The 26,670-nt window shown below is 35.4% G+C and overlaps 1 protein-coding gene and 1 non-coding gene across 4 annotated transcripts in view; one reads left to right on the forward strand and one right to left on the reverse strand.

Annotated features, from left to right (window-relative positions):
• The window catches only part of LOC125054300 (ecdysone receptor), a 111,289-nt gene that overhangs the window by 33,345 nt on the left and 51,274 nt on the right, over window positions 1–26,670 (reverse strand). For all 3 annotated transcript variants that reach the window (XM_047656097.1, XM_047656096.1, XM_047656098.1), the window contains one exon: window positions 21,457–21,732. In XM_047656097.1, coding sequence (XP_047512053.1) covers window positions 21,457–21,679 — 223 coding nt within the window. In that variant the 5' untranslated portion in view covers window positions 21,680–21,732. The remainder of the gene's footprint in view (window positions 1–21,456; window positions 21,733–26,670) is intronic.
• Window positions 12,075–12,193, forward strand: LOC125054951. The gene has a single exon (XR_007117801.1). It is a non-coding gene; the product is annotated as a 5S ribosomal RNA (ribosomal RNA).

The raw sequence follows: 26,670 nt of genomic DNA on the forward strand, positions 1-26,670 counted from the left end.
CGAGGCCTTGACTATTGTACATGAGGTTTGTATTAGTCGGCTCTGTACAGGCACCTGATCAAACATGTGGGGAGATAAGCGGGACACTTGATGTGGGACTTGACAGATAACGATGCCTTCCTGACTCTAGTCTAGTACTTGAGAGCATAAACGAATATGGAAGTAATTTCAAAGGAATGCTCACTTAAAATGTAAATTCAATACTATTCAACCACGACCATTGGTGCTAGGCAAAGTTCTAAATCGGTCACAATTTTAAGAGATTACAGCCGTTAGCTATATGCATCTATTCTTATGCAAATGCTGACATGAATGTGAATACTTGAACCCTGTATTTCTGCTAAGACATGCGCTACAATTTACATAACATTGCAGTCAGCGAAGAACTCAACAATGTAAAATGTATCAGTTCAAGGATGGTACGTTTGTTATTCTAGTACCTAATTGTTTTTACCCGATTTAATAAAGGAAGTAGGCAAGATGTATAAAGTCCAAAATAAAACTAATTCGAATCTGTCAGATCCAGAATGAATTGATGCCCTATCGAGCAAGATCGAGCGACCATGGCTAAAATTTCAATAGCCCTGAGCGATTGAGTCGACTGGCACGTGTAACTTTTTGTGCGAAACTCCAAAAGTTCTTTATTACGTCTGAAGTTTGTGTGTTGAATATTTTATTATGCAATATATTAATAGCTTCGTGGCATTCTAAAATATGTTCCGAATTTGTAGTGTTCTTGGAATTTCAGACAACTTCTAAAGCTGAATGGATCGTCGCGTGACATGTACATATTTATTTAAGTTGTGAAAAGGAGTTTTGAGTTATTAAAAATGTTCATGGCGCTCATCGTAGTAGTAAGTATGAAACACGTCCGAGAAAAGACACCATCGCCAGTGCAGAGCTAGAGCGCGGTGGCTACTTTCTACGCGACCTCGAAATGCTGCATTCACTTTCTTCACGACACCGGTTACGCAACCAACTACGGCCGACATACCCGCTTTGAAAGCGCTTCGCTGTCTACACCATTGACATATTTACACGTCTGTCCTCAATGTCTTTCATCTATTCTCTTCATAAACAAAGCCAGACTTAATAAAGTTAACAAAAGGCAGGATACGCTCGAATATAGAACGAAACGTAAATCAAATGGTGAGCGAATTTGTAACAAATATAGCTGTGCAAGTTGCGGAGGGCACAAAAACACCAGGTGCCATGCTCGTTGCGTCCAAGGTCAGCGTTTCCTAGAGCTGAAGCTGGTCTGCATTTAGGTTTCTTTTTGTTCGTTGCATGTTCCTTCGTTCGAGCCGGATCGCGTGCAGTCAAACCAGTTTGGTGTTGGTCTCCACCGCAGCCGTAAGGCAGCGAGCCCATTAACTTACTATTTCTTTTACTTTTTTAATTATCTTTAAATACTGTTTCGTCTGGAAATAAATCGATTAAAGCCAGTGTCTGAAATTGTTTCCTGGTCCGTCTCATAGCATTGAATATTTAATGCATTAATTATGTCGTATATTAACTATATAAAACATTTAGTATTTTTTAAATATTTGTAGATGTTATTGCCGTCACGAAGGTGTTGGTGCTATTGTTAGTTGAAATACCGAGTTAATACATTACGAGAGAAGCGGAAAATACAACCCTGCCATGTACGTGAACCCTTACGAGGCGAAACTGGAAAAGCAATACGAACAAAAAGGTGGGGCGGGCTGCGAATTCAGCTTTTTCTTAGAAACCTCCGACAACTGCAAAGCGCGCCAGCAGGAAGTGGGGAAGGACTTAGTTTATGTAACCTAATCACCTGCCTGCTCGAGGTCAAGTCGTCGATTCGGAAAAAATCAAGGCCACAGCAGACGAAACGAGGCTCGGTTCAAAAATTATATCTAACCCTCTGTTGTAAGATTACATAGCAGGATGTTGCATAAGTTTGTTTTGTTGTCCTCTCGCAGACCGCGTCGCATTTTGGATTAGTTTTTTGTAAGACCTATTCTTCATTCTTTTCAACTCGCAAGGCGTGCAACATAAAGCTTTCACAAAGAATGTTTAGATCTCGTTTTTTACCTTTGAGAGGAGGTTTTAAGCTTTGTTTCTCATTATAACATTGGTATTCCCGTTGAAAAATTTCTGCAATGAAAATAAGAGATACTTTCTTTTAATTGTAAGAAAATGATTTTAAAATAATTTATGTACCATATTTATTTACGATGCGTTACTTTGTCTCTATTCTGCTTATTATAATAATATCAAAAATATATAGTTTTGATGCTTGAAATCTTACCTGTAAGTTGTAAGAGTAAATATAATGATATTGCTACTTTGCGAAACATTTTTATTTTATTTTTTACTCAAGAAAAAACTTACAGTACGAAAGATCCATATAGATGGAAGGCTTAATAATAGTTCATGATTTTACGAAGTTAGTACGTTATATTACTTTCATTTGAGTGTTCTTCGAAAAGTCATTGAGTAAATTAAACTTGAATTTAATCCTTAAATTATATTTCCCACCATGCAGCAAATAATTAACCAACCCCCAATATTGAAGAAAACTGATTTCCTTAAAAGTAAAAATAAATTTAATCAATATTAATGAAATCTATATTTTTTGACTCAATATTATATAGACAGCTCATCTTTAAAAAAATAATAAATATGAATTCGGAGAAGTTACGTGTCAAGCAGTTGTAAATGTTATCAAATAGGAAATCTTTGAACCGTGAATAATGTAGGGTTTATTAAAAAAAAGTTGCGCCGGGGATTTCCAGCGTGCATTTTGGATAACATAATATGTAGGGAAGTGGGAACATTCCCTTCGACTCCTATTATTCAATCATTGAAGTGTTGTCATGGTAACGCGTATCTTTACATCGATTCACTGTATTGTAGTCACTGACAATTAGAATAGTTGAACATTTAATCAGAAAATACTGTTTTTATTTAGAATATATTAAAAATAATTATTACATATTATTTCAAATAGATATGATTACGTAATATGGATTTAAACTTGTGAAAAATTATGAAAATACATGATAAACCTGCGTTCTCCACACGTATTTTATAAAGCGATAACTGTCTAGCAATATACCGAAAAGCCCCATTTTCCTTAAAACCGATAAAGGTATTGAGTCGACAACAATCTTCTGAAGATAATTTAAAAGTATAATGCGCCCGCGCCGAGTCTCGACCGACCATGATATTTTTCAAAAGATATCCATGAATTATTTATTTCTCACGTAGACACCATTACAATTATTTCTTTTCTACTCGAAGGCAAAAGCTAGTGAATAATAAGTGACTCTTTTAAGTTATCCAGCGCCACGGACCTGTTGAAAAAAAACTCGCGAATCGCAATAACTCTGATGAATCTATTCTCCGCTCGCACATTAGGTTATCATAAGATAAAAGTATAATAGTATGTAATAAGAGTAATTAAACCGTTTTAATGAATTCTGTGCAGCGACGTGTGCTCACTTTCTCTTGCTTTACAATTATTACATGATATTGTTCTAGGTTCTTCCTTTTACTTATAATAATTTTTACTTTACGTCGTGTACAATCGTATTGTTCATCGGCTCAGTACAGATCCTGTCAATTCATTTAGCATTGTATTGATAACAGAGAGTTTCGTTCCCTTTTTTGTATACCTACTGACACGAAGAGGGTGAGAAGTTTTCAGACCGGACACTTATGCACAAAAATATTGAAGTAAGTTATCGACAAGTTGCATATTTTCCTCATCTACATCCTAATGTACATGAGGCATTTTATGATTATAACGAGAACTTGAAACCCTTTGATAAAATTGATTTTTATTCAGTTTATATAAAATACACCTAACAATCAACGTACACGTACACAATTTTTATATTAAACTACCGAATGAACAATAAAACAAATATTATTTCATTATGTGCTAAACTAAACCAATTAAATAATTACTTATAAAAACAATGTAATTATAATGAGTAAAACCGTGTATGTAGGTAAAATTAAAATTAGAGTTACCAACCGAGAATTGATAAAGATGTAAGAGGTGAACGACCTGGGTTAAACTTGACACATTTCGGTTGTCCCAATTGTACGGGATCATCAACCTTCGGGAACCCGGTCGCCAATCAGTAGGGCTGTAGAACGGTGTGCCAAAAAACTTATTGTTCAATTCTTACACAATCGTTGAATTTCGAACAATACTCCTGTGAAACTGCAACTATTTCAATTTATTATTTGTTAGTACTATCCATTTAGTTAAAATAAAAAGGAAATCAGTATTAGATTTCTACCCGATGCACTCGATGTATATTTGAGACTTATTATGATACTAAAGCGGTACAATGAGGTCAACAAATTTAAACCAAATGAAAAGATCCCTGTTTTTTTGTACGCTGACGTCATTGGGGATGCAATAAAAAGTGCAGGTAGGGGTCCGATCAACGACCCCATAGACCAGTGACGTCATTGGAATGACAATTTTTCGGCGTAAGCGCATCGAGACCTCGAAATTTAACGTTACTTGATAACGCATATCTTGATTTTATCAAAAACAATGGTTTCCGTTTATGTATTAGCTGCAACATGTGCACGTATACATTGTAACACGGGGATCGCAGCTGTTTTTAAAATGGTTCATTTTAATTGCGTTACAAAATTTACATTTCAGTATCAGATTAATTGAAGAGGAAAGTTAAGCTGAATTGCCACTCAGGAATCCAATTAAGGAAAGTCCCAAAACTGCACGCGCCTTGCGACGGTTACATTCCGAGAATTCTCTGCCTGCATAAGGATCCAACAAAGCCAAGATTTTTTGCTCGATCCGATGTATAAGTTTACAATTTGCACTAGCCCGAGTCAACGACCTCCAGCCAGCTGTTTGTTGGGAAGAAGACAAGTGCACAAGACGGGTTAATACAGAAGCGATTCCGCTACACACGATCCGTGACAAAAGAGACGTGGATAATGACATCATTATTTTCCTCTTAGGAGATGGCGATAATAATCACACGACATGAGCGACCGACTAGTCATTATAATTCCAATAAATATTCAGGAGCAATTTATGTAAAATAAAATAACAGCCATTTAAATAATTTTTTCAAGTTTTGTTGGATTGAATTTGTAAGATTCCCTGCTTAGAATTTTAAATAGACTGAAGCCGAGGCGTAATTTATGAATACATTGAAGAGTCCACGTCGGGGCGTAGGTCATGAGGAAGCATAAATATAGAGAAGTCGATAGCGGCTTAGCCCTACAAACCCACAACAGCTGTAGACACAACGCCACGATACAACACATGCACGCGCCCCTAGACACACGCACACGTACACAATCTATAGACATAATGTAAACACACACAGGTTTATGTACACCAGATGCCCGACTAGAAAGAGACGCAAATACATTTCAAACTTATAATTGAACAAGACGCACTCGAGGAGGAGGAGGTTTACTTAACGAGCTAAGAAATATTTTTAGTGTTCACATTGAAATGAAAAAAGTCTAGTAATTAAAGAGATCCTGTACTCACTTTGCCACAGTCGGAACCAGTAATGAACATGCTCTTCATGTTTAATGCCGTCAACACGTGCGAATGAGGATTTCGTTCGAGGAAGCTAATAGTAAAGTAAACATTAGCCATAGCGGCGAGGCCGTTCTTAATTAACATACAGATAGTTTAATAAAAGGCAGGAAACAAGCAACGAGGGGAGTAGGCAATGAAGCGGTAAAAATAGAAGCGGAGGCGACAGGGACGCGCAGGAATCGATCCCTTGAACAATGTGACGATGCAACGCATACTGCTAATCAATAGTGAATGACAAGACGGCGGGCAATGTGTTTCAAATTTAGTATTATTATCCATCGAATATCTGCATTTAATGTTTCTTTTGGTATTTAATGTAATATAATATGTAAGCATGTTATATGTTATTAAATTATCGTAACTTGATGCTAGAAAATAGAGATTTACCTAAATAATAGATTTATGTGTTTAAAGAAAGACAAACAGCAAAACAGAATCTGAAGTAGGTACTAATCATAAAAAAAACATAAAATACTAAAGGTAAAGTTGATCAACATTCATTATTTTAATAAAAGTGAGTTCGAAATGCGGAAGTGACACGACCGAGTGTAGGGCAAAGCAGCTGAATGGCGTCCCGTTTATTTTAGTTTGCGAATCCGCAACTACGTCAACGTTGAGGCAGGTCAGGTCCAGGCACAGGCACTCAGTGTAAGCCCTAAGTACGGGGGGAGCGTATATAGGTCATCGAGGCCCGAGGGATCGGCCCTGCGAAGCGTAAAACAATTCTTTTTGCTTTCAACTGCACTTATTCGACGGCCCGTAGCATGAGGTTTATCAGTGCGTTAGGGTAGGTCGAGGTCATTGTCCTTTACTCGTATCATATTCGTCTTATCTATCCGCTAAGTAATTAGCTTTAACGTTTTCGGGTACAGATTCCGAACACGCGATCCTTTTCTCACTCTAATCGATACTCGAATAACAAACCGACACTGTTTTTTGTAATTATTTGGTTGAGCTCTGTGGGAACGCCACGGGAGCCCACCGCAACCATATCATCTCGGTGCGGCGAAGCAAAACCAAGTCTAGACTCTGCCTACATTATTATTTCAATAAACTGATATACAAGATATCATTACTTTCCCTACGAGCTCGTAAACACGTAACCATCAGATATTTCACTGACGAACGAATTTCTTAAGCAAATAATTATGAGCTTTACTTGTTTTGTAGGGTTTAAAGTCGACGGGTGGTCTGAGCCGATGTTAATCGAATCTTACGACATAAATTAGGTCGAGCAGTGCTAATGTTTGGAATGAATTCAAAGAATCACGGTCGGGAATCATTTTAATTATCGAGTTAAATTAATCCCTGAGAATATGTAAATTAAACTCGAACGGCGCAGCGCGCATCTTTTATTTTTTGGTTAAGATAAATTTCAGACGCAGTAATGTGAAATATTATGATAGGTGATAATTTTCACCTTGCAAGAAAGTATGTTGATAATGAGTCAGCGAGGCAGGCTTGTACCCTTTGTTATCGGCGGTGTAAATGGCCGCAGACAGCGGTCGGACGTGGTGCCCTTCAGCCGAAGGCCTTGGCTGCATTTAGACTCGGTTCGACAAACTCCGTTTGTTTTACTTTCGTCGTATAGACCTTTTGAAAATTTGGAACGATCGCTATTTGTTCGAATCGCAAATATGGGATAGAATTTTTTCTAGAAGGCCGGTGACCTCAGGGACCTTGGCCGAATTTAAACGCAGGGTCATCGATCGCCCAAATCGTTTCTCCGTTTTATAACTTTCCCCGCTGGACTGTAAAGTTTATGTTTGCTCGTTTCCTTACGATCCGTAGAAATATAGATGAGTAACGTTGTAAAACCAGATGAAAACAGAATGTTAAGATATTTTTTTAATGTAAAATAAGTGTTTCAAAAACTTCTTTAGATTAAAAATAAAATCGCCATTTACTTTGAGTTGAAGTTATGAAAATAATTAGTTCAATATTACCTACTGTTATTTTTCGTATCACCAAATTCTAGCAAAACTGTAGCTCAACTCGCAAACAGATCTTGGCCGGTCATTGCTTCCTTCTCTCTTACATGATCACCGATTGATTCAAACGAGTATAGCAATATAAGTACTGTAAGACAGTTTCTGGTCTTAATTATTTCGGCAACTTGTCGAAGTATTTTCCCAATTCGAGGGATTCAGGATTTCTTGGGAATTCGAAGTTGAGATGAATGTTATTCGCAAGAGGAATTTGAGTAGCCAATGTCCTAAAAGCCTACAGATCGCACTTCAATATTTATCCTTTAATGGTTATGACCGGTCCGTTTTTAAGATGTTAAATTTTAACACCTCAGTTCAGGAAAATACAGACGCAAATTTAGATTAGTTCTTTATTTACTTGCGTAAACTTGAACATACTTCAATGTGTTTGCAAATTTTAGTCTCTTAATTTAAAATGGTTAAACCCAGACGAGAATTAAACAAAATAAAAACCCTGATTCGAAAGTATTTTGAATGTTATATGTTGTTGGGTTTTTCAATAGCAAAATATTCATAATCAAAAGCTTTAGACGAATTAATTATAAAGTTAATATTTATTTTCTCGTTGAAAAGCAAGAAAGTAAACATTGATTTATTTAGCAAATCATTATAGCTAAGTTGTAAACTCGAAGGATAAGGGTGTCTGAAGCAAACAAATTATTTGCTGAAGATATCTGGTATTTGCTCTGTCAAGTGGTTTGACCTTCGATTCGAATTACGATCTTAAAATTTTTAGGAATAAAGCGTTTTTGGATCTCAATTTTTTTATATTTTTTTAAAATGCAGCTGTATATGTATAAGAAATATATTTTTTATTATTGTCGCTTTAATGGTAAAAATAACTTCAAAACGTGTTATAAAACTAATATTATTTTTATGATTATTGTGATTCTGAACCCTCAGAAAGTATACAGAAATAGCATTTATAATTTATATGAAGCACCATTGTTCTGTATAAAATTAACACGCACCTAAAGATAAGAAAGAAAACAATTAATCAAAGACAGGGTTGCACCTTGCAGAGTTAATTTCGTTGCAATTTCAGGTAACATTGTTTTTTACTTTGTGATTAATAATAAGAATTAGTACCAATTTGTAGTTGGATTCAATTTCGCGCATATTTTATCTGTCATATCCAGAAAAAATAGCAGACTATACTTTGTCAGTCAGTTGTTAAACTTGTGATTTGACAATGACTTCATAAAGACAAGTGGAAATTACACTCAATCATTAAGCAACATTATGATTTACTTAAGTTTTCAATTAACCTTTGTATCCCACATTATATTCTATTATTACTTTTGATAAATTATTGTTTACAAAGTCTTTGTTTATAAGACTGTCAATGAAATATGATAAACGGGGGAACTTCGAACTTTTTATTGCTTACAGATATCTAAGCCACGCGAATGTTTATTTCGCAGATATGTATAATAAATCGCAATAATTCTTTCAATTAGAGATGGATGATAGCATCTCGTAATAAATTGATCGCTAAAACTGACACTAGTGCATTAATCATAATCATGAATATGATATCATTGTCATGATAGTGTCTGCGAGTACACGATGGCCGATGAGCAAAAACATGACCGAAGTTTCCTTCGAATGTATTTAGAATCTACATAATGCATAATTATCTGAATGTGGGCAGATAGTATTAGATCATAGTCCACGCAATTAGGTATGTAACGATACACGTTATTAGGATTCTAATTATATAAAAATTATTATAATAAATTAAGTTAACAAATACATCTGCAATATAATTGCATATAGCAATAGTCGTTTTGCCGTTTAAAATACGAAATTTATAAATAAAACAACGTAAATGATAAATGGAACGCTGTTATTGAAAATTATTTTTTACGATTCAATTTAACAAGGCCAACGTCTAGTAACGCCATCTAGCGATGTAAAGTTTAACGATTTTGTCCAACATGATTGTGTACAGCAATCTTAATATAAGTTTTATTATTGTGTACTAGGTTATATTTTTATGATTAATGTTTTATTTAAAAATATCCCAATGAGACAGTTGAGTATCATGGACGTAAAATTCAAAAGATATTATTATTATTGACGTAACTAGGTATTTTAAATTCAAATAGAAAAATAGCCATTGATCGTTGCGTAAATAAAATGTAGTCAAGGTTGCCGCGAGTTCAATCTACGACACGGTTTCCACTGTTGTATATTGTCGCTATGAAGTATGAACATACTTCTATGCTATGAACTCGAGTGTTGCAGTCAAGAACGTTCATTTACCGGCCTGCGTCATTCGCTTCGCGCACTAGTAACACCATCTAGCGGTCAATGTCGGAATGTCGTTGGCACACGAGTTCCAAGGTAACGCAACAGATGGCGCTACTTACTAAAAAAACTACAATCTGCTTAATAGTTTGTATTATCGTGTGTTGTTCTAACTTGGAATATTTATTATAAAAATATAGTAAACGTCCTAGAAGCTACGTTGTTCAATATATTTTAAGTGTTATGTCGAAAGGGTTCAATCAATAAAATTCAATGCCTACTGTTCGCAACCTGCGACAACGGGATGCTTTAAATTACACCCATGAAACATGAAATAATTTTAATAAAAACAACGATTACTTTATTTATTTCAAATATAGAACGTCGACGCTTAGCGTTCTTCATTTTTATTTGCATTAAGTTTTACGGTGGTATGATACTTTTAGGAAACATGCGAATAACAAAGTGTATTGACTCCTGCAAGGGTTCTCAGTCGGCTAAATTAGCACCATTTGAAAGTGATCTCATCGGGCAGAAGCCATTACTCATTGGTCGTCAAGTTACGCAGTCCTTTAACTGGCCTAATGAAATTCGATCCACTTGTACGTATTATTTCAGGCACTATTTATGGCGATATGCACACCTACTGGTCGGGTATTTAAATAAATCACAACGCAGATGTGATTTCTTATTAGAATAAAGCCTAAGTTGTAAAGAGAAAGTTTCCTAATTGTAACTTTCTATTAGGAACACAAATTATCTCGATTCAAATATTGTCATCCGAAAATTAAGTTCACTTACCTGTATTATCAACATTATTAATTTAGTAGACTTACCTGAAAAAGAAAACAATGTTATTTTAAAACTTGAACTTTTTATAATAATTGTAATTATTGCAACAATTACCGATTTGAGTTAGCAACTATGAATTAGCTAACGATTTAAATTGTTAGTTGTCTTACGTCTATACTCAAACAGTTCGGGACCCGTGTATCAATGCGTGACTGAGATCCGATCTCTTGTTGAGGACACGTCAAAACATTTTTTCCTTGATGGATACTGACACTTTGACAGCACACAATTATCGTCACGTTGTATCAATTCATGCCAATTATTGAGACGCTGTTACATATTGGCTTTTCACTTGAATAACAATATAGTACTTTTTAAGTTCCGCAGAGGGATGAATATAAGTAGAACGACTTTATTGTTACTTAAACGACTGAATTAGACATAGACATAAGATTTATTACAAACAAAAATACACACAAAGTAACAATAATAATCAAAGAAAAAAATAAAATGAGAGATTGATAAAAACAAGAATTAAAAAAAATCCCTTTTCCTATTCGGTTCGTTTCAAGTGTGTAATGCGTGTGTGCTGTGGCTGTAATTGGCCCTGGCTCAGCATTATGCTGAGGAGCAGAATCTTCCATAGCGGTGGTCATTCTGCCAGTGTACGTAATGAAGTCTTGTGTAAAGTATAGTCAAATGAATAAAAATGTAAATAAAATTAAATTAAAAGTTAAATTGAAGGGCATTTAACTTTTAATTTTATTAAAACCTGGTTTATTCATTGCAGGTAAGTCTCATAAGTTTAATGGGATTTGTCCGTTTTAAAGCTGAAAGAAAACTGTAAACAAGCCTTTAAGAGAAATGAAGTGTACAATATAACAATGGACATGCAGTAGGTATTCTCTTCCATTATTGTTTGTACGTTGTACATATAACGTAATATTCTTTTCAATAAATTTTCCTTCTCATCTTATTGTTTAACTTTGGTACTTTAGATTACTTAACACAATTTATTTCAAACTGAAAGCCCACAAAAGTGAACTTTACTTGAATTACAGGCTGTGTTATAATTCCGGTAATCTTATATTTTTGGAACGAAGTTCCTTATCGCGCGTTGTGAAAGGGGGCTAGACGGAAAAAATTCTTACGAAAAGTTGTCACGACACTTTTTTGCTATTTGCTATTGTAATACACCGGTTCTCGTCCGATCACCGAAGTTAAACAACGTCGGGCGAGGTCAGTACTTGGATGGGTGACCGCCTGAGAACACCTCGTGATGTCGGCTTTTTTTTGTAGGGATAAGAAATTAAAATTATTTTTGGAATCACTTAACTAAATTAGTCTTGTTGGAACGAAGTTATCGAGCGTTGCGATAGGGGGCTAGACGGAATAAATTAAGGCCAAAAGTTGTAACGACACTTTTTGCTATAGTTGTTATATTTTACATTTTCGATTTAGCTATCGCCAACGTCCATACCACATTGAATACACCGGTTCTCGTCCGATCACCGAAGTTAAGCAACGTCGGCCGAGGCCAGTACTTGAATGGGTGACCGCCTGGGAACACCTCGTGATGTTAGCTTTTTTTTTTCGTCGTAAGATTGGTGTCGAGAAAATCTATCATACTGTTATGATACCAATTAACATATAAATTAATCGAAAGGAATTTCGTTCCATCCCTTGACACCTCTAAAGTTTTTTTTACAATATTATGTGTTGTAGTCCATGATAACTCTCGTAACTCACCAATGGGGCATGGGAAATATACATTTTATGTGCGTTTCATATGTAATATGATGGCCTCAGCTTAATTTGGTGGATACAAAAATAATTTCAAAAGGCAATGAAAGCTTTTTAAGGCAACGAATATTATTTTTCTTTAACACTACTTCTAAAATAATAATAATTACAATCGCTGATGAGAAATATTAAGTTTCGAAAGCGCGATTAATTCACAGAAAAGGTTGCAAGAATTTATAAGTACGACTTAAAGCTTTAACCGATAGTTAAATATATTGCCAACACTCAGAATGCTTGAAAATGTCGTGTTATAAATACTGGATGACTATCATTATACGTCTAATGTTATAAAGTAGCTCAGTAAGCTTCTTAAGCGCAACTTAGTTTAATATTTTGTTAAGACTGTGAAGTAAGACAACTTAACTGTGTCTAAATTACGTAATGTTATTCTTACCTTAAATTGCAAAGTATCAAGATATTTTAATTTATAGTTAACAAGTTTTTATGCAGAAAGTTAATACTTTAACTCACTCTTTTTAAATGTCAGAATGCGAGAAAGGGCGACGTTTCGTTATGCTTTTTATTTACATTTAAACTTATTAAAAATTTTATCTAATTATTCCAACTAAACATCTAAAATACCTCAACAAACCTGAAAGAGCCGAAAAAGTTCCTATCTATAGAATATTTGATATTTGTGACAGCAATTTTTTTGATCTATTCATTTCTCAAAATGTTTTATGACGTAAACAATGATAACAAATTGACGCAGCTTTTGAACTTTTTTGCTCTGTTAAATAACATCTAAGATAAAGGCAATGTTTCCGCCAGAGAATTTTCCCGATGTCGGGCAAACGCAGAACCGTCTGAAACGCATTGCGCAGGAGTCCACGCGCCCTTGAATACGGATGAGGCGGCGTCCGCTCATAGTTTATGTATGCGCTGCAGTCGCCCTCGGCTAGTGAAAGGAGTATGTTGATATAGCTGCTAATTTTAGTACTCTCAAAACTTGTCAAAGAGATGTGGATGTGTGCTCATACACGCAATTTACTAGTTAAAGACTATTTACCAATTCATATTATACCATATTCAATTACCATCCGTATTGTAGCTAAGGGATGTAATACTCTTGCTTAACTGTTTAATTTCAACGTGTGAGAACACGGTTCTATATAAATTAAAATTGATAAGTTTATCTAAACATCATTTAGATTCATTGTAAGATAGTATGATTCGATTTTAACTTTAAAGTGAATTAATTATATTATTTATTCTATGAATATATTATTGATGAAGTGGCGATTCAAACAGAAGTAAAGATAACGGCCAACTAAGCTTTATCAAATCAAGTCTAACTGTACTGCAAAACACTAGTACATAAATGGATTTAAAGTTCATCATATTTAAAAGTACCTACTTGAAATAAATAAGTAACGTAATGTAGATATTTTGACAAATTAAATGTTTCGTGAATAAAAATTCCACCAGTAATTCACATACACCTATAGGTACTTCAGAATAACTTCTTACCGAGTAATTCTTAAAATAAACCAGTTCTCAATCGCGTTGGTATCATTTTACGTTTTGACCGCAGAATGCTAAATTACTGCAAACCCGACAAGAATATTAATAAGAGTTAAAAACTTATAGGTATAATCAAGCAAAGAGCGTGTCACTATTTATAGATTAATTAAGAAAGCCATTCATTGCCCTAGAACTAAAACGGTACAAAGAGTCTGAATAGGTAGCACATGTACCTCATAGTGGTATTGCTATGTAGAGTTTAATATGTGTTAATGTGGCACATAATAATATGTGATTACTAGCAGACCGGCCAAGCGTTGCTGTGGCTAAGGTTTTTGTTATATTACATAGTAGCAAACTATTCAAGGGAAACAGTAGGAGAACACCAGTCATGGGGACCACCATGCTTTTATGGTGGTTATGTCATTAAATTGTAGCTTATGTGAAACGTTGGTACTTTCAACACAGCGCCATCTGTTAGAATTGTGACTATCAAATAATAAACAAATATTTTGCAATAAAATAATATTGCGGGTATAAATTGAGATGTAAGCTATCCTATCTTTTAAGTTGGATCAAACTACACACGGTGTGCAAATTGTATTGATATCGGTTCGGTAGTTTAGGACTCCATAGCGGATAAACAACGTGACACGTAATTTATATATATTAAGATGATTATTTGTTTACAAAAACATAGCGACTTTAACATTTTTTTCCCCTTCTAAATGCGTCAATTGTTTGCTTAATATAATTCCCTACACGAGTGATGGAAGGATCAAGAACGAACGCACCAGGCCGACCCAGGACACGAAAGTAGGACAGTCCCGGATCGTCCCAATTGCCCTCCCGACCTAGCCCACTAGTTCATGACCCACTTGCAATGAGACGTCATGTGAGATGAATAGATCATATCAAAGTTGCCTTAAAAATTCCATTATACCTTTGGCCTAGAAGCCAGATTGAAAAAGTAGTTTATTTCGGAAATATGAACAATTAATTTGCGCATACCTCACGACTGTGAGAGAGCAAGGACACAGCTCCAGAGGCATACCAGTAATCCTTATTCTGGGTCTCAGATTTCTGTATCTGTTTCATGATCTTTGTTAATCTAAAAGGCAAGATCAGCCTCCTGTGTCTGACGCCGTCGACTTTTTGGGTCTATGGCAAGCCGGGTTTCTCACGATGTTTTCCTTCATAAATTTTCGACTTAGAAAGAAAGTCCATTGTTGCACAGCCGAGGATCGAACCTACGCTGAAGCCACTAGATCAACACTGCTTTAATCAGTAATTTGCTTAAAGCGAGTAAAGAAAAACAAAACCGCAAAACTATCTTTAATAATGTCTGACCTACTGGGACTCGCAACGCGGCAATTAAAGTTCTTATCTATACTGGAAGCAATGCACCTACGCGACTCAATTTACTTCGAGTTTTGTAATTGCAGCCATGTGAATGCGATTCAGGAGATCAATATTGATAATTAACATTCTGAAGCTATTTACTAAAACCCTACTTGGGTCGTGTTCAATTTTACTTCGCTGTAGAATAATAACCTCGTAAGTCAAATGACCATTTATTTTTTATTCTTAAGGTGATATCAGACGGTTCATTTTTTGTTCATTTTCACCTTTCATTCGGTACATTTCACTCGAAATGAAATGTCTGAACAAAAAATGAAACACGAGTGCCGAATGAAATCATTAGTGAACCGATCCAACAGTGTTGGATATTGGCATCCGGTATCTTTCATTCCCACTCCGAATGAACGAGAAATGAACGGTCTGAACTCTGAGAGAACGTTCATTCGGATTCGGCCATTTTGTTTCGAGTCCTGTAGCCGACGGACATCACGTTGTCGACGAAGTTATAACTTTTTTTTTTTTACTTTCATCCATTCGAAGATGATTACAATATGAATCAGGATCTTCAACGGCTAGTTCTCTCAACAATGTATTGAAAGCTCCTAATAAATTTCTTCTTTCAATCCATGGTCGCACCCACCACCGTCGACGTTTTCTTTGCTTCTTTTTTGTCAACTCTTTGATTAAATGATCACAAATTAAACTAATCGCAAGACGTACGACTTCATTCGATGACATATTTAAAAGAAAGAACAATGAATGTTCATTTCTCTATCATTTCGTCTAAGCCGTGTGAACATAGAATGAAAAAAAATGAAGCATTCACTCGAGTGAACAATCATTCGAGTGAACCGTCTGATATCACCTTTAGACTCTTATGTCATTTAACTGGTATAATCATGAAGTAAGTACTATAAGTACTTACTTCATGATTATACCAGTTAAATAACATAAATAATTTATCTTATTAATAAATAAGTCCTTTTTGCCATCTAAAACTATGGACTACAACACATAATAATATTTGAACAAAAATTGACGAAATGAGACATTTTTTCATTTCCATTCTACAGCGACTATATAATATCATGTTGATATGTATATCGGTTTATTACTAACACAATTCAAGCAACAGTTAATAGTCAACAATTATTATATCAATGCATGCACGAAGTACGCTCGATTTCACGCGTTGATGCTCATGAACAATAAGATTTCATTCGGGATGAATCCACTTACATATATTATATATTTCAAGTATATGCAGTCTGGCAGTACTACACTATGGTGATGGACCGAAAGTATAACGAATATTCAAGTTGTCATTCAAGTTTTAGTTTACGTAATATTTAATCCACTTCAGTGCACGCTTTCAAACTTTTTCATAATATATATATATATATACTAAAACATGACCCTTACCAATATCAAAAACAAATACTTGGTAATAGAGTACATAAATTGTTAAAATAATTCTAAAGATGGCCTCAAGGATTTATTAAAATCTAGAATATAGATTATATTGTATTCTGCATAACTCGAGTTCATAAAGCATGCTTTTCAAGGATATTTCGTACAAAACAAACGAACGTGAACAGTAAAGTGATCTAGCGACACCTACGTAAACAATTTAAGTGTCAATAACGTTTTGTTCAATTCGCACATCAATTCTGTTCACGGATCGACAATGGCGCGCCTTTTGGCGGAACGTTTGTAGTTTATACTCTATGGACTCGCCCCGCCCACCGTGCGATGAGCTCACTCACTTCCGGTGCAATGCAGCCCGTACACTTTTCCTAACAAATTCGTATTATGCAAATATATTTTATCTTAAAAAGATTTTCGAAGAGCGTAGCCAGCTTCCTAGCTTTTTTGGATGTCTGTTTTATTTAATGTGTATTGCGACAATTATTTTTTATAGTCTCGCAAATGGACACTGAATATCCGTTCATTTATTGCGTATTTCCTTTTTACTTCATAGCATCGAAAATAGCGTAATTTATAGAATTTACTTAGTACAGGAGTCGAACTGCAAAAATTACGTTAGAGCTGCTATATGTTTCTAGAATTAGACAAAGATTTTCCCTTTGAGATTACTAAGATGCAGCCAATAAGCAATAGAGGTATAACGATTGCTAACGAGAGGATTAAGACGGGTTCACATTATGGGAGCAGATTGCGCCACGCTGAGTTCACACGGGTTCAAACAGCGATAAAGTTGGCCTTGGCCCCTTCCACGATAGACAATGCTGATTACGAAACGATTTAATGAACAGCTGGAGGTAAGGATTGCATTGCCGAGTTTCTTTCAAAACTTTTGTTTTTCCAACTTTTTCAGCGTCGAGTTTCGAGTTCACTCAAGGTTTGTTAACAAAACGAGATGGTTCCATTCATTATACGGTGTATATTTAGAAGTGTATAAGAACATAAAAATTATTTAAATTATAGAATTAATCATGAAAATTAAGATATAAACAGATCTTCTGTTGTGAAGGGTTATTGACCTCATTTTTTTGGTCCCACAGGGCAACACGAGTCGAGTGAATGAGGGATGTAATTAATCATATGGATTCATTTAAGTTTTAATTTTAAATCATTTGTAAATACACATTACAAAGTACATAATTAAAATGTAATGCACGTGTTGCCGAATAAGCCACTTTGTGTACACAATGAATATACAAAACAATTGACACAGTGAGGCTAATTTGGTCGGTAACATTATGCAACTACATACGAACCGGCCGGGATTGCCAGTTGGCAAACTGCACGTTTTCCCAATGTTTTCACTGGCTCATTAACCTTTTTAATAAGGTCAAATATAATAATCGAAATGCGAATCGACGACTTTTGGGTCAGTGGGTATCGGCCACGAGTATATTCATTCACTATTTTACCTAACTCACCACACTATCACGTGCTATCTTGCTTAACTGCTTTCACTAATTAGTTTTGTTTGTGTCACATGTTTCGTAACTGTTTCTCAATCACAGGTCAAAAAGCGAAATTTCATTTAAATTGTAATTATTTTAAACAATAATACTACGTTTTACCTTTAAAATACAGGATCAAAATATAATATTACGTCTGTTTTGTGCCTAAGGCAGACTAAACCATCTTAAGTTTCCCACTGACCATTATGACAGGGCATCGGAACCCAGATCTTTAGAGATAAATCAATATGATGAAACAAGCGTTGACAGTTTGTCAAGCAACAGAGCTGGTACTATTTCTTATTTCCAAATCCCTGATTAAACCTTTAACTAAGACTTCATCAAATTTTTGATGCCATAGCTAATTCACAATCGTATTGAGGAAAGAATTACAGCAAAACTTCGTTTCACTAATGACGATATCAGTATTATTAATGAGGTATTGTGATTATAATGCGGAAGTCATTTAAAGTCTTCATTTAGACCAAGTAAGGTCATTAATAAATTTTTAGGCGAGTAAAAAACATGTAAGTTATTTTCTATGACAACATCCTTAAATATCAAAAATACATTAAAATTTAAATAATTAGACACTTTATTTAAGCAGATAAATACTAGATTTCTGGATAATCTTTCTTTGTAGGTAGTAGGTTCTGGGTCTTAGACGTGTTGCTTTCCTCACGATGCTCTCCATCATCATATGTCTATGTATACAGTGTGTATGTCAGTGTTATCGCACGTAGCTAAAAAAGTGGTTGGATAAAATATGGTTCTCCCACATTCCTACGACCTAAAAGTGTCTAAACTATAATTTCGTCAATTAAAAAGTTATAACAAAAAGTGAGAGCATACATTCTTGATCCAAAGATCATGAGAACTGCTTTAGTATTAACGAAACCACGATCTAACTTTCTAAACATCTATATGATTCTCTACGCCATAATTTAGAAATTTCTAGTAATAATATTTTATTGCTTTCATGTGAAATATATTTGTGTTATAGTAGTTCCAAGTTTTGAACGAGGTCTTACTGTTATAAAGCAATTGCAACGATGCGCGATAAATATATTGTCTCCCGTTTATTTAGCAATGGAATATCCAAAATATAACTATTGTTCAGAAAAGGTTTCGAGCAATTCCACAAATAAGACAATTGTTTGGTAACTAATTGGCAGCTAACGTCAGCCATTTAATCCCCACGTTTTTAATTAAAAATATGATTGAATAGTGGAACTCAAATGCTTCGGTTTCATCCTTATTACATGACGGTAATAATACATAAATTGATAAACTTGACCGAGACGAAGGTACAAAAAAAAAAGATAATAACCAGCGCTTTGATGATCTTAACAAGCATATACTAGACTTTTTGCTTGTTAAGCCGATTTTTCAACCGATAGACATCAGCGTAGCGTTTAGCGGAAATTGCATTGATGCATCAGAGGTAGTATATCCGGTTCGCGTATTAGATAAAGGTTAAATAACATTGACAATATTTTTGTAATACTCATCGATAAGGTAGATGGAGCAGCAATATTTAATGATGTAGCACTTGGTTATTTCTTTATAATTTTTGATTCAAAAAGCTCAACAAAATTATAAAGATAACATCAGCTTTATTAAGCAGTCCATCAGTACTGTAAAATAAATCTTAACGAGGAAATAATGAGGGGAACGCTGCAACGTGATGCTCCGACGCCGCAAATATTTTTCGGTGAGACAAGTTTGTTAATTGGTTCTTGGAAACTCGGCCCAGTTCCAGATCAAATTAATATAAGGGAAGTGAACTTAATTTGGCTGGCAACAAACTTAGACTGTCATATAATTGTGGATTTGATTATGGCAACTCCGTTTATACATTACGTAAATTTCTTCGCAGCGCTATTAGTTGCATCCACTATTTCCGGACTATAGCCCCCACTAAACCACTACTTTACAAATTTCAGTAAAAATAATGACTTTGCTTTTTAAACGTAGGGGAAATCGTTAGCTAGTTTCTAAGGCTTGATTTTTTTGAAATGTAACGTGTAGTTGGCTACTTCAAACATTAACAGACAAACAGAACTCCGCTCCCACAATACGAAGAAAATATCGCAATATGTATTTGAAGAAAAATATCACTTGAGTAAATAATACTCGAGTGTTATGTGAAATTTGAAACGGCTGTTACTAGGTATTTCGTGTACATACAGAGTGTGGTACGATCGAGTCAATTTTTTGTTTAGTTATACTCGTAGCGTAAAGCGAGGTGAAAATACGATTTTTAAGAGCCCTTTAAACCTGTAAATAAATAGAACAAACATTAAAGCGTATTTATTATCTAATAACACACTTAAGCAATTCTCGGGTCAACGACCTCATTATCTAGTAGCGTGATAGCGATAAACACGGAAAAATCCTTTTTAACGCCGATAAAACACTGCCCAGTTTCGAGTGAGCCCCGAATTGCTCGTATCAGCTCGTGCGCTCGGGCTCTTTATCTGACTTTTTTGTTGTGGTAACAGAATATTAACAAAAGTATGTACGTCCTTGACGCGTCGGTGGAGTCAAAGAGGTCGAGAGAAGTCACGTATATATTAAAATATGTAAATGAGCCACTGCGGTAATTATAGTTTAAACAATCGCGTATTATGTTAGGTATTGCTATTGTGGCATGAAGTATTATTATGTACTTTTATTTTGTGTTTCCAAAAACTTTAAAATATATTTTGTATAAGCAAAACCAAACTGCAACTAGAAAGCTAGGGATTGCATTGATCACGGAAAATTACACGATTTCTGCGTAAATATTTGTATAAAAATCTTACAGCGCCTCTGGTGATTACGCGCGAAACTAACCTTCTATAATGTTTCATAAAGATTATAGACGGAGAGTAGCTCGTTGGGCACTTACATAACAAGTTATAATTCAATAAACTAGCTATTATGGAGTGCCAATAGCCAACAATCCTTTGTCTTCGAAGTTCTGAGCGACAAATAGCAATATTCGCTTGAATCACGTGTAACCACTTGGGGGTCTGAGGCCTTCAGCGAGGCTCCTGGGAAATGGACTATTGTTGTTCCAAGCTAATGGTATGTGGGCCACACTCCCCACTGTGACGCCATTACGTAGCAAATGATAAGAATGGGGGACGTAGCTTCAGTAGCCATTAAAACAGTTACACAATTTTGTTCTTTAAATTCTCCAAATGGGAAATACACTTTGTGGTTGAATTATAAAACCCTTTGAATGTTTACTTCCCAATACGTGTCAATCAAATGGATGCAACTAAAGAGATAAACCTACCTATCTTTCCATTCGGGCTGTAAGGTCCGTAGCTGCTCGACGACAGCGGCGAGGAGTACCCGTTCGGTTGTGGCTGGGCTGCACCCGGTGACGGGGAGCCACCGCCACCAGCCATCCAGTCCCTCGCGTGCCCGTTGAGGGGATGCCCGTTGTGGCTGACCCCCGGTTCGGCCTTAACCTGGCTGGGCAGGCCTCGGTAGGCCACCTCGTGTTTCAGGTCCATACCGCTGCTACCGCATGCTGTCGAGCCACCCCCGCCGCCCGCACTCCACACTTCTGGAATGACGACGCCTCGTTAATTGTTGCTCGCTAGATGGCGTGTAATTTAGGTCAACTGATTCAAATATTTTTTGTAACAACCTAATACATATATGTAAATAGTGGAAGCGAATTAAAAACTTCCCATATTTATACTTAACTGGATATTAATATTTATTTATAAAAGCTTGCCAATGCTCGGCACACGGAAACATTGGCACAAGAAAAATAAAATATAATTTTTAATGTGACAAGCACTTATAGGCAAACATAACATACACAAAGATAAAAAAAATAAGCAAAAACATTAAATTATAAAAGCTAAAGGAAAATCGATTACAAAGTGTGAGGGGAGAAACTATGGATATCTAGATCTAGCTCGTTTATCAGAATGCTAAATCTGGATGTCGGTGAGTTTTGACCAAAATGCGTGCTTCTGGGATGATGGCATGCCTAGGGTATCTAGAAATTAAAATATAGTTAAAAGGTTGGGGCAATCAACCATAATGCAAACAATATATCATTTAATTTTGTACGATTTTCCAATGACAACAACTTAAAGTGAGCTAGCCTGGTTTCTCAAATATCATAAACTATATAAAAATAAAATAATATCTCGTCGTTCGTGCCGTCTCGCCAATTTGCATATTGCAATTAATTAAAATAAAAATCTTAAATGAGTTTTCATTTAACCGCAAAGTAGGTTGTGTGACCGATGTGGAGATAAGCATGCATCGGACTCTAAAATCTCCATTCGTTTATACCCAAGGTTATAAAAACAAAAGAAATAAAAAAAATGCATTATTTATTTTAACCGCTCGTTCAATTAGCATGTAGCCTTCGTGGCATAGTAAAGTATAATTGAAAAAATGCAATTGTTGTTTGTACTCGTATCCCAATATGTATTTGTTATAGGTTGTATATTATCCCTAGTGCCTAGTCGAACATGTTTTATTAGCTTCACAATATAGTTAGTTACATACGTTTTACGACGAAACATAAAATATAAATATGCAGTATGCTATTTTCAAGAGTGCCGACTATAAATATTTCATTTAGTTAAAACTTGTATGATTTACGCTGTAATTCCATTGAAATTATTCACAAGGCACATTTTTCTACAATATTTATTTCATCTTTTCTGTGTAAAAGTTAACTCTTTTATTGTATTATTACAAGGCGAATTGTAGTGAATGGATTCATACTATGACTCATTTACCGAACGTGTTACGACAACGAATATATTATTATTTACTAAACTATTAACTTAAGCGCAGTGTTGGCCTAGTGGTTTCAGCGAGCGACTCTCATCCCTGAGGACTTTCTTTCTATATGCGTATGTGTGTATGTAACATTCACTCAAACTGTGAAGGAAAACATCGCCCAAAAAGGCGACGACGTCAACCTCATGTGCCTGACATGAGGCTGATCAACTATTAGATTAACAAATGATCATGAAACAGATACAGAAATCTGAGCACCAGAATAAAAAAGGTTGTAGTGCAGTTTTTTTTAACTAGTTATCTAAGTGAATAGAAAACAATGGTCATGAAACGTTAATTTTCAATATAAATCCTGAACGGATTACATATAATGATATAAACGTGAATTTTTACGTTTTTAACTCAAAGTAAAGAGTTATCATAGAAATTTGTTTAAATATGTAGCATTTACTTCGAACAATAGTAGGAGTATATATAGTACCTAAATAAATACAAATTTAATATATAATAGTAATGTATGGGAATTACATAGACATAATATAGGTAATAAAGTAGGGGCAGAGTGCAAGAGCATAGCAAGAAGTGCGCTGGCGGGGATTGCACAAGAGCGGCGCGGGCGCAGAGAAAGCGCGTGACGTCACGACCTCGACATGCTCACCTACTTGTTCGTTGCACCAACCCACTTCTACCAATGACGAGTTTTCTCTAATAAATGCAAATCAAACTATTTTATAGGTGACAATTTATAAAAGTGGACTTGTTTTTAAGCTACTGAAGACTCAAGGTTATAAATTGTCAAATACTCTGTTGAAATGTTTTAATAAAATCTCAAATGGAAAATGTGTAACAAACATTTCTGCATTTTTCTCTCCTAGAAATTCTTATTTACAATATGGGATATATTCAGAATATCTTGAAAATAAATTCAATACAAAATTGTATTTCAGGAAGATATTGCTTGAATTATAACCAATTCAATAATTTTCATACGTCTATTCCGGACCGATACTTTTCTATGCTTATATCAGTCGATCCGGCGCCAGCCATGTACTACATCTGTATTCTATATGCATATAACAATGCTCTCGATCTTTTAAAATAGTCAATGGCTTGGATACTATCAGATGCAATAAGTTTTCTAGATAATCCTTACTTTATAAATTCGTAGTAATGAAGGGTCAAAGATGTGTCGTTTTCACTCTCATTTAGTAATTAAAATAAAAGATCTTTCTTTTTAACAAATATGATGGATAAAAGCTAACCGATTTTCGGCTCTGTTATCGAAGTATTCTCAACCCGAAAAGACACGACGTGGAATTTCGTAGAACACGACGAGCCTACACAAACATGGCCTAATTCGCCGTTCTCTGATAGTTTCATTCGACGAGGTTATGATTACGTCACATACACCGACGGCTGGCCTTGTTATGGCAGATTTGTAAGCTTTGGTGAGTTCGATAACCGGCGCGGTGGGATTTAAACGATTGTTTCATCGTAATTAGAGAGTTTGAACGCATTGAGGCCACAACGTGGTGGGAGCGCTTTGGATGGTTAATAGGTCTATAATGATCCATACACTGTCTATATCCACACGGTACAAGAGTGTGAAATTTATTTTCTTACAACTTCTTATATCGAAGATTATCACTAAGTTTTAATAAAAGCCTGAAACAAACAACAAACGTTGTTTACACGGATGAGCTTAAAGCTCTGTATTGAGTTGACTTCGAGCCTTGTGAAGCGTAATAAAGTGACTGTGGGATGGAAAATTATAGTTTTAAGAAGCTCACAGTAAAAACAAAGACTTGTGACAGCTTGTCGCCAATACGAGACAAGCTGATATTATACTGAATAAATTAAGAAAGTTAAATGACGTCTCCGCAACTGCTTTGCATTGCATTACGTATGCAACGCTCTTGAGAAATTCAAGGATGGGATGACTTTCCCTCGAATGACATCTTTTTACTACCGCCGAGTTCTTGTATAACTTGAATTAAACTTTAGAAAACTCTTTTAATCCATTAAAAGTCAGATTTGTTATAAAAGCGACTGAGATTCCTGTCGTGTACACGATTTTCGCTATTATTTCTAATATGTGAAATCTCCGGAGAGTGCTTTAAAAGTACGCTTACTTCGCGTCGAAGGATATTTCGAGCAGATGACAGTCCGTGTTTACTGCGTCTTATTCCCAGTTTGAAAATGGCGAGTTGAGACGATCGGAAAAGCGTAGATGGAAAGATTGGTGAAATCCGCGCGGAGCATCACGTACCCATTTCAACGGTTCACAACATTACCGACGGGATGTGTTCAATTTTATCTTTTCTCCTTTTGTCTATTTGCATTTTATGTATGAGGACATTAAGGATGAGAAGTAAATATTATTGCTTCTATACAAAGGCTGGTGTGCTGGTAAACGATAGGCGCAATACTTTAAATATCTGTGAGTATTCTCAAATTAACAATTTCCTACTTAAAACTAGTGTTGCCCAAAATCGGTCTTGGTCTTGCAGTCTTGGTCTTGTTCTTGCGTTTTTGCAAGACCAAGACCAATACCAAGACCGCCTTATTATAGCAAGACCAATACCAAGACTGAACCCTGCAAGACTTGAGCAAGACAATACTTAAGCCTGCAAGACTCTTGCGTCTTGCAGTTAAGACAAACTGAGATTTGGGCGTTATTAAGTAGGTATTTGGTTTCAATCCCGATTTTGAGAAACGTTCCCCAGTATCAAAACCGTAGGTATCACAAATCATAACACTAAACTAAGGGCTGCAGTTGTATTTGTAATTGGCAACGTGCCGCTCGTCTGAAAGCACCCTGAAACGTATTGTATTGATTAGGTAGGTAAGTACTTATTATATTTCAACAATTTATTAAGTAGGTAGCGTGTTAATACTCACAAATCTGTTCCCTAATAACTTTCTAGCAAAGTTCATACCTTGTAGGTATCTACCTATAATAATATGTTATGCTTGTTTATGTCTAATGTGCAGATCTAACGTTAGTACTCGTAGGTTGGTATGTGCTTAAAATTATATAAACATCATGTAGGTGTGAAACTTATGTTTCAAAGTTTATATTATTCTTCTATTTAGCAAAATTTAAAACTAACAGCGAGTCGAGTAGGTCTAGTAACTGTTTCTACGGCAGCCAATACTATGGTACAGACGCCAGCACATCAAGCTACTACAATCTATCAAATTTCTTCAACAGATTTTCAAGTTTATCGCTAAAGAATTAAGGTTCAAAGTTGATTGGGGAAATGTGACGTTCTGCGAATAAACTGTTGGTCGGTCGGTGTATTAAATACCTACTTATTTGATAATTTACCGACAAAGACGCCGCGGTTTGCAACAAGTGTAACACAGCATTTGACACTGAGCGCCGCATTCGCCGACAAAGATTACGGACAGAGGCACACAAATTTTTACCTATTTTGGTAGGGTTGGTATAGGAGTATAAAATTAAATGACCTTGAAGATGTCCTAGCAGTAGGTAGGTATAAATTGAATGCTTTGAGTTTTTTTTATTTAAATACATTCTCACACTGGCTTGAATTCGAACACTACAGCGTTAAAAGCTGTCGGGCGAGATGATAATTAATAACTAAGTAGGTATTGCATCTATTGAATTGCGAATATTTTGATTTCGAAATAATCATTGTTAATATCGGTAAATGATAGATAGTGAGTGATACCTAGGTACTAAAATGTGAGCAGCAAGATTGAAAAG

The sequence above is a fragment of the Pieris napi genome, chromosome 12, assembly GCF_905475465.1.
Source record: "Pieris napi chromosome 12, ilPieNapi1.2, whole genome shotgun sequence".
Taxonomy (NCBI): domain Eukaryota; kingdom Metazoa; phylum Arthropoda; class Insecta; order Lepidoptera; family Pieridae; genus Pieris; species Pieris napi.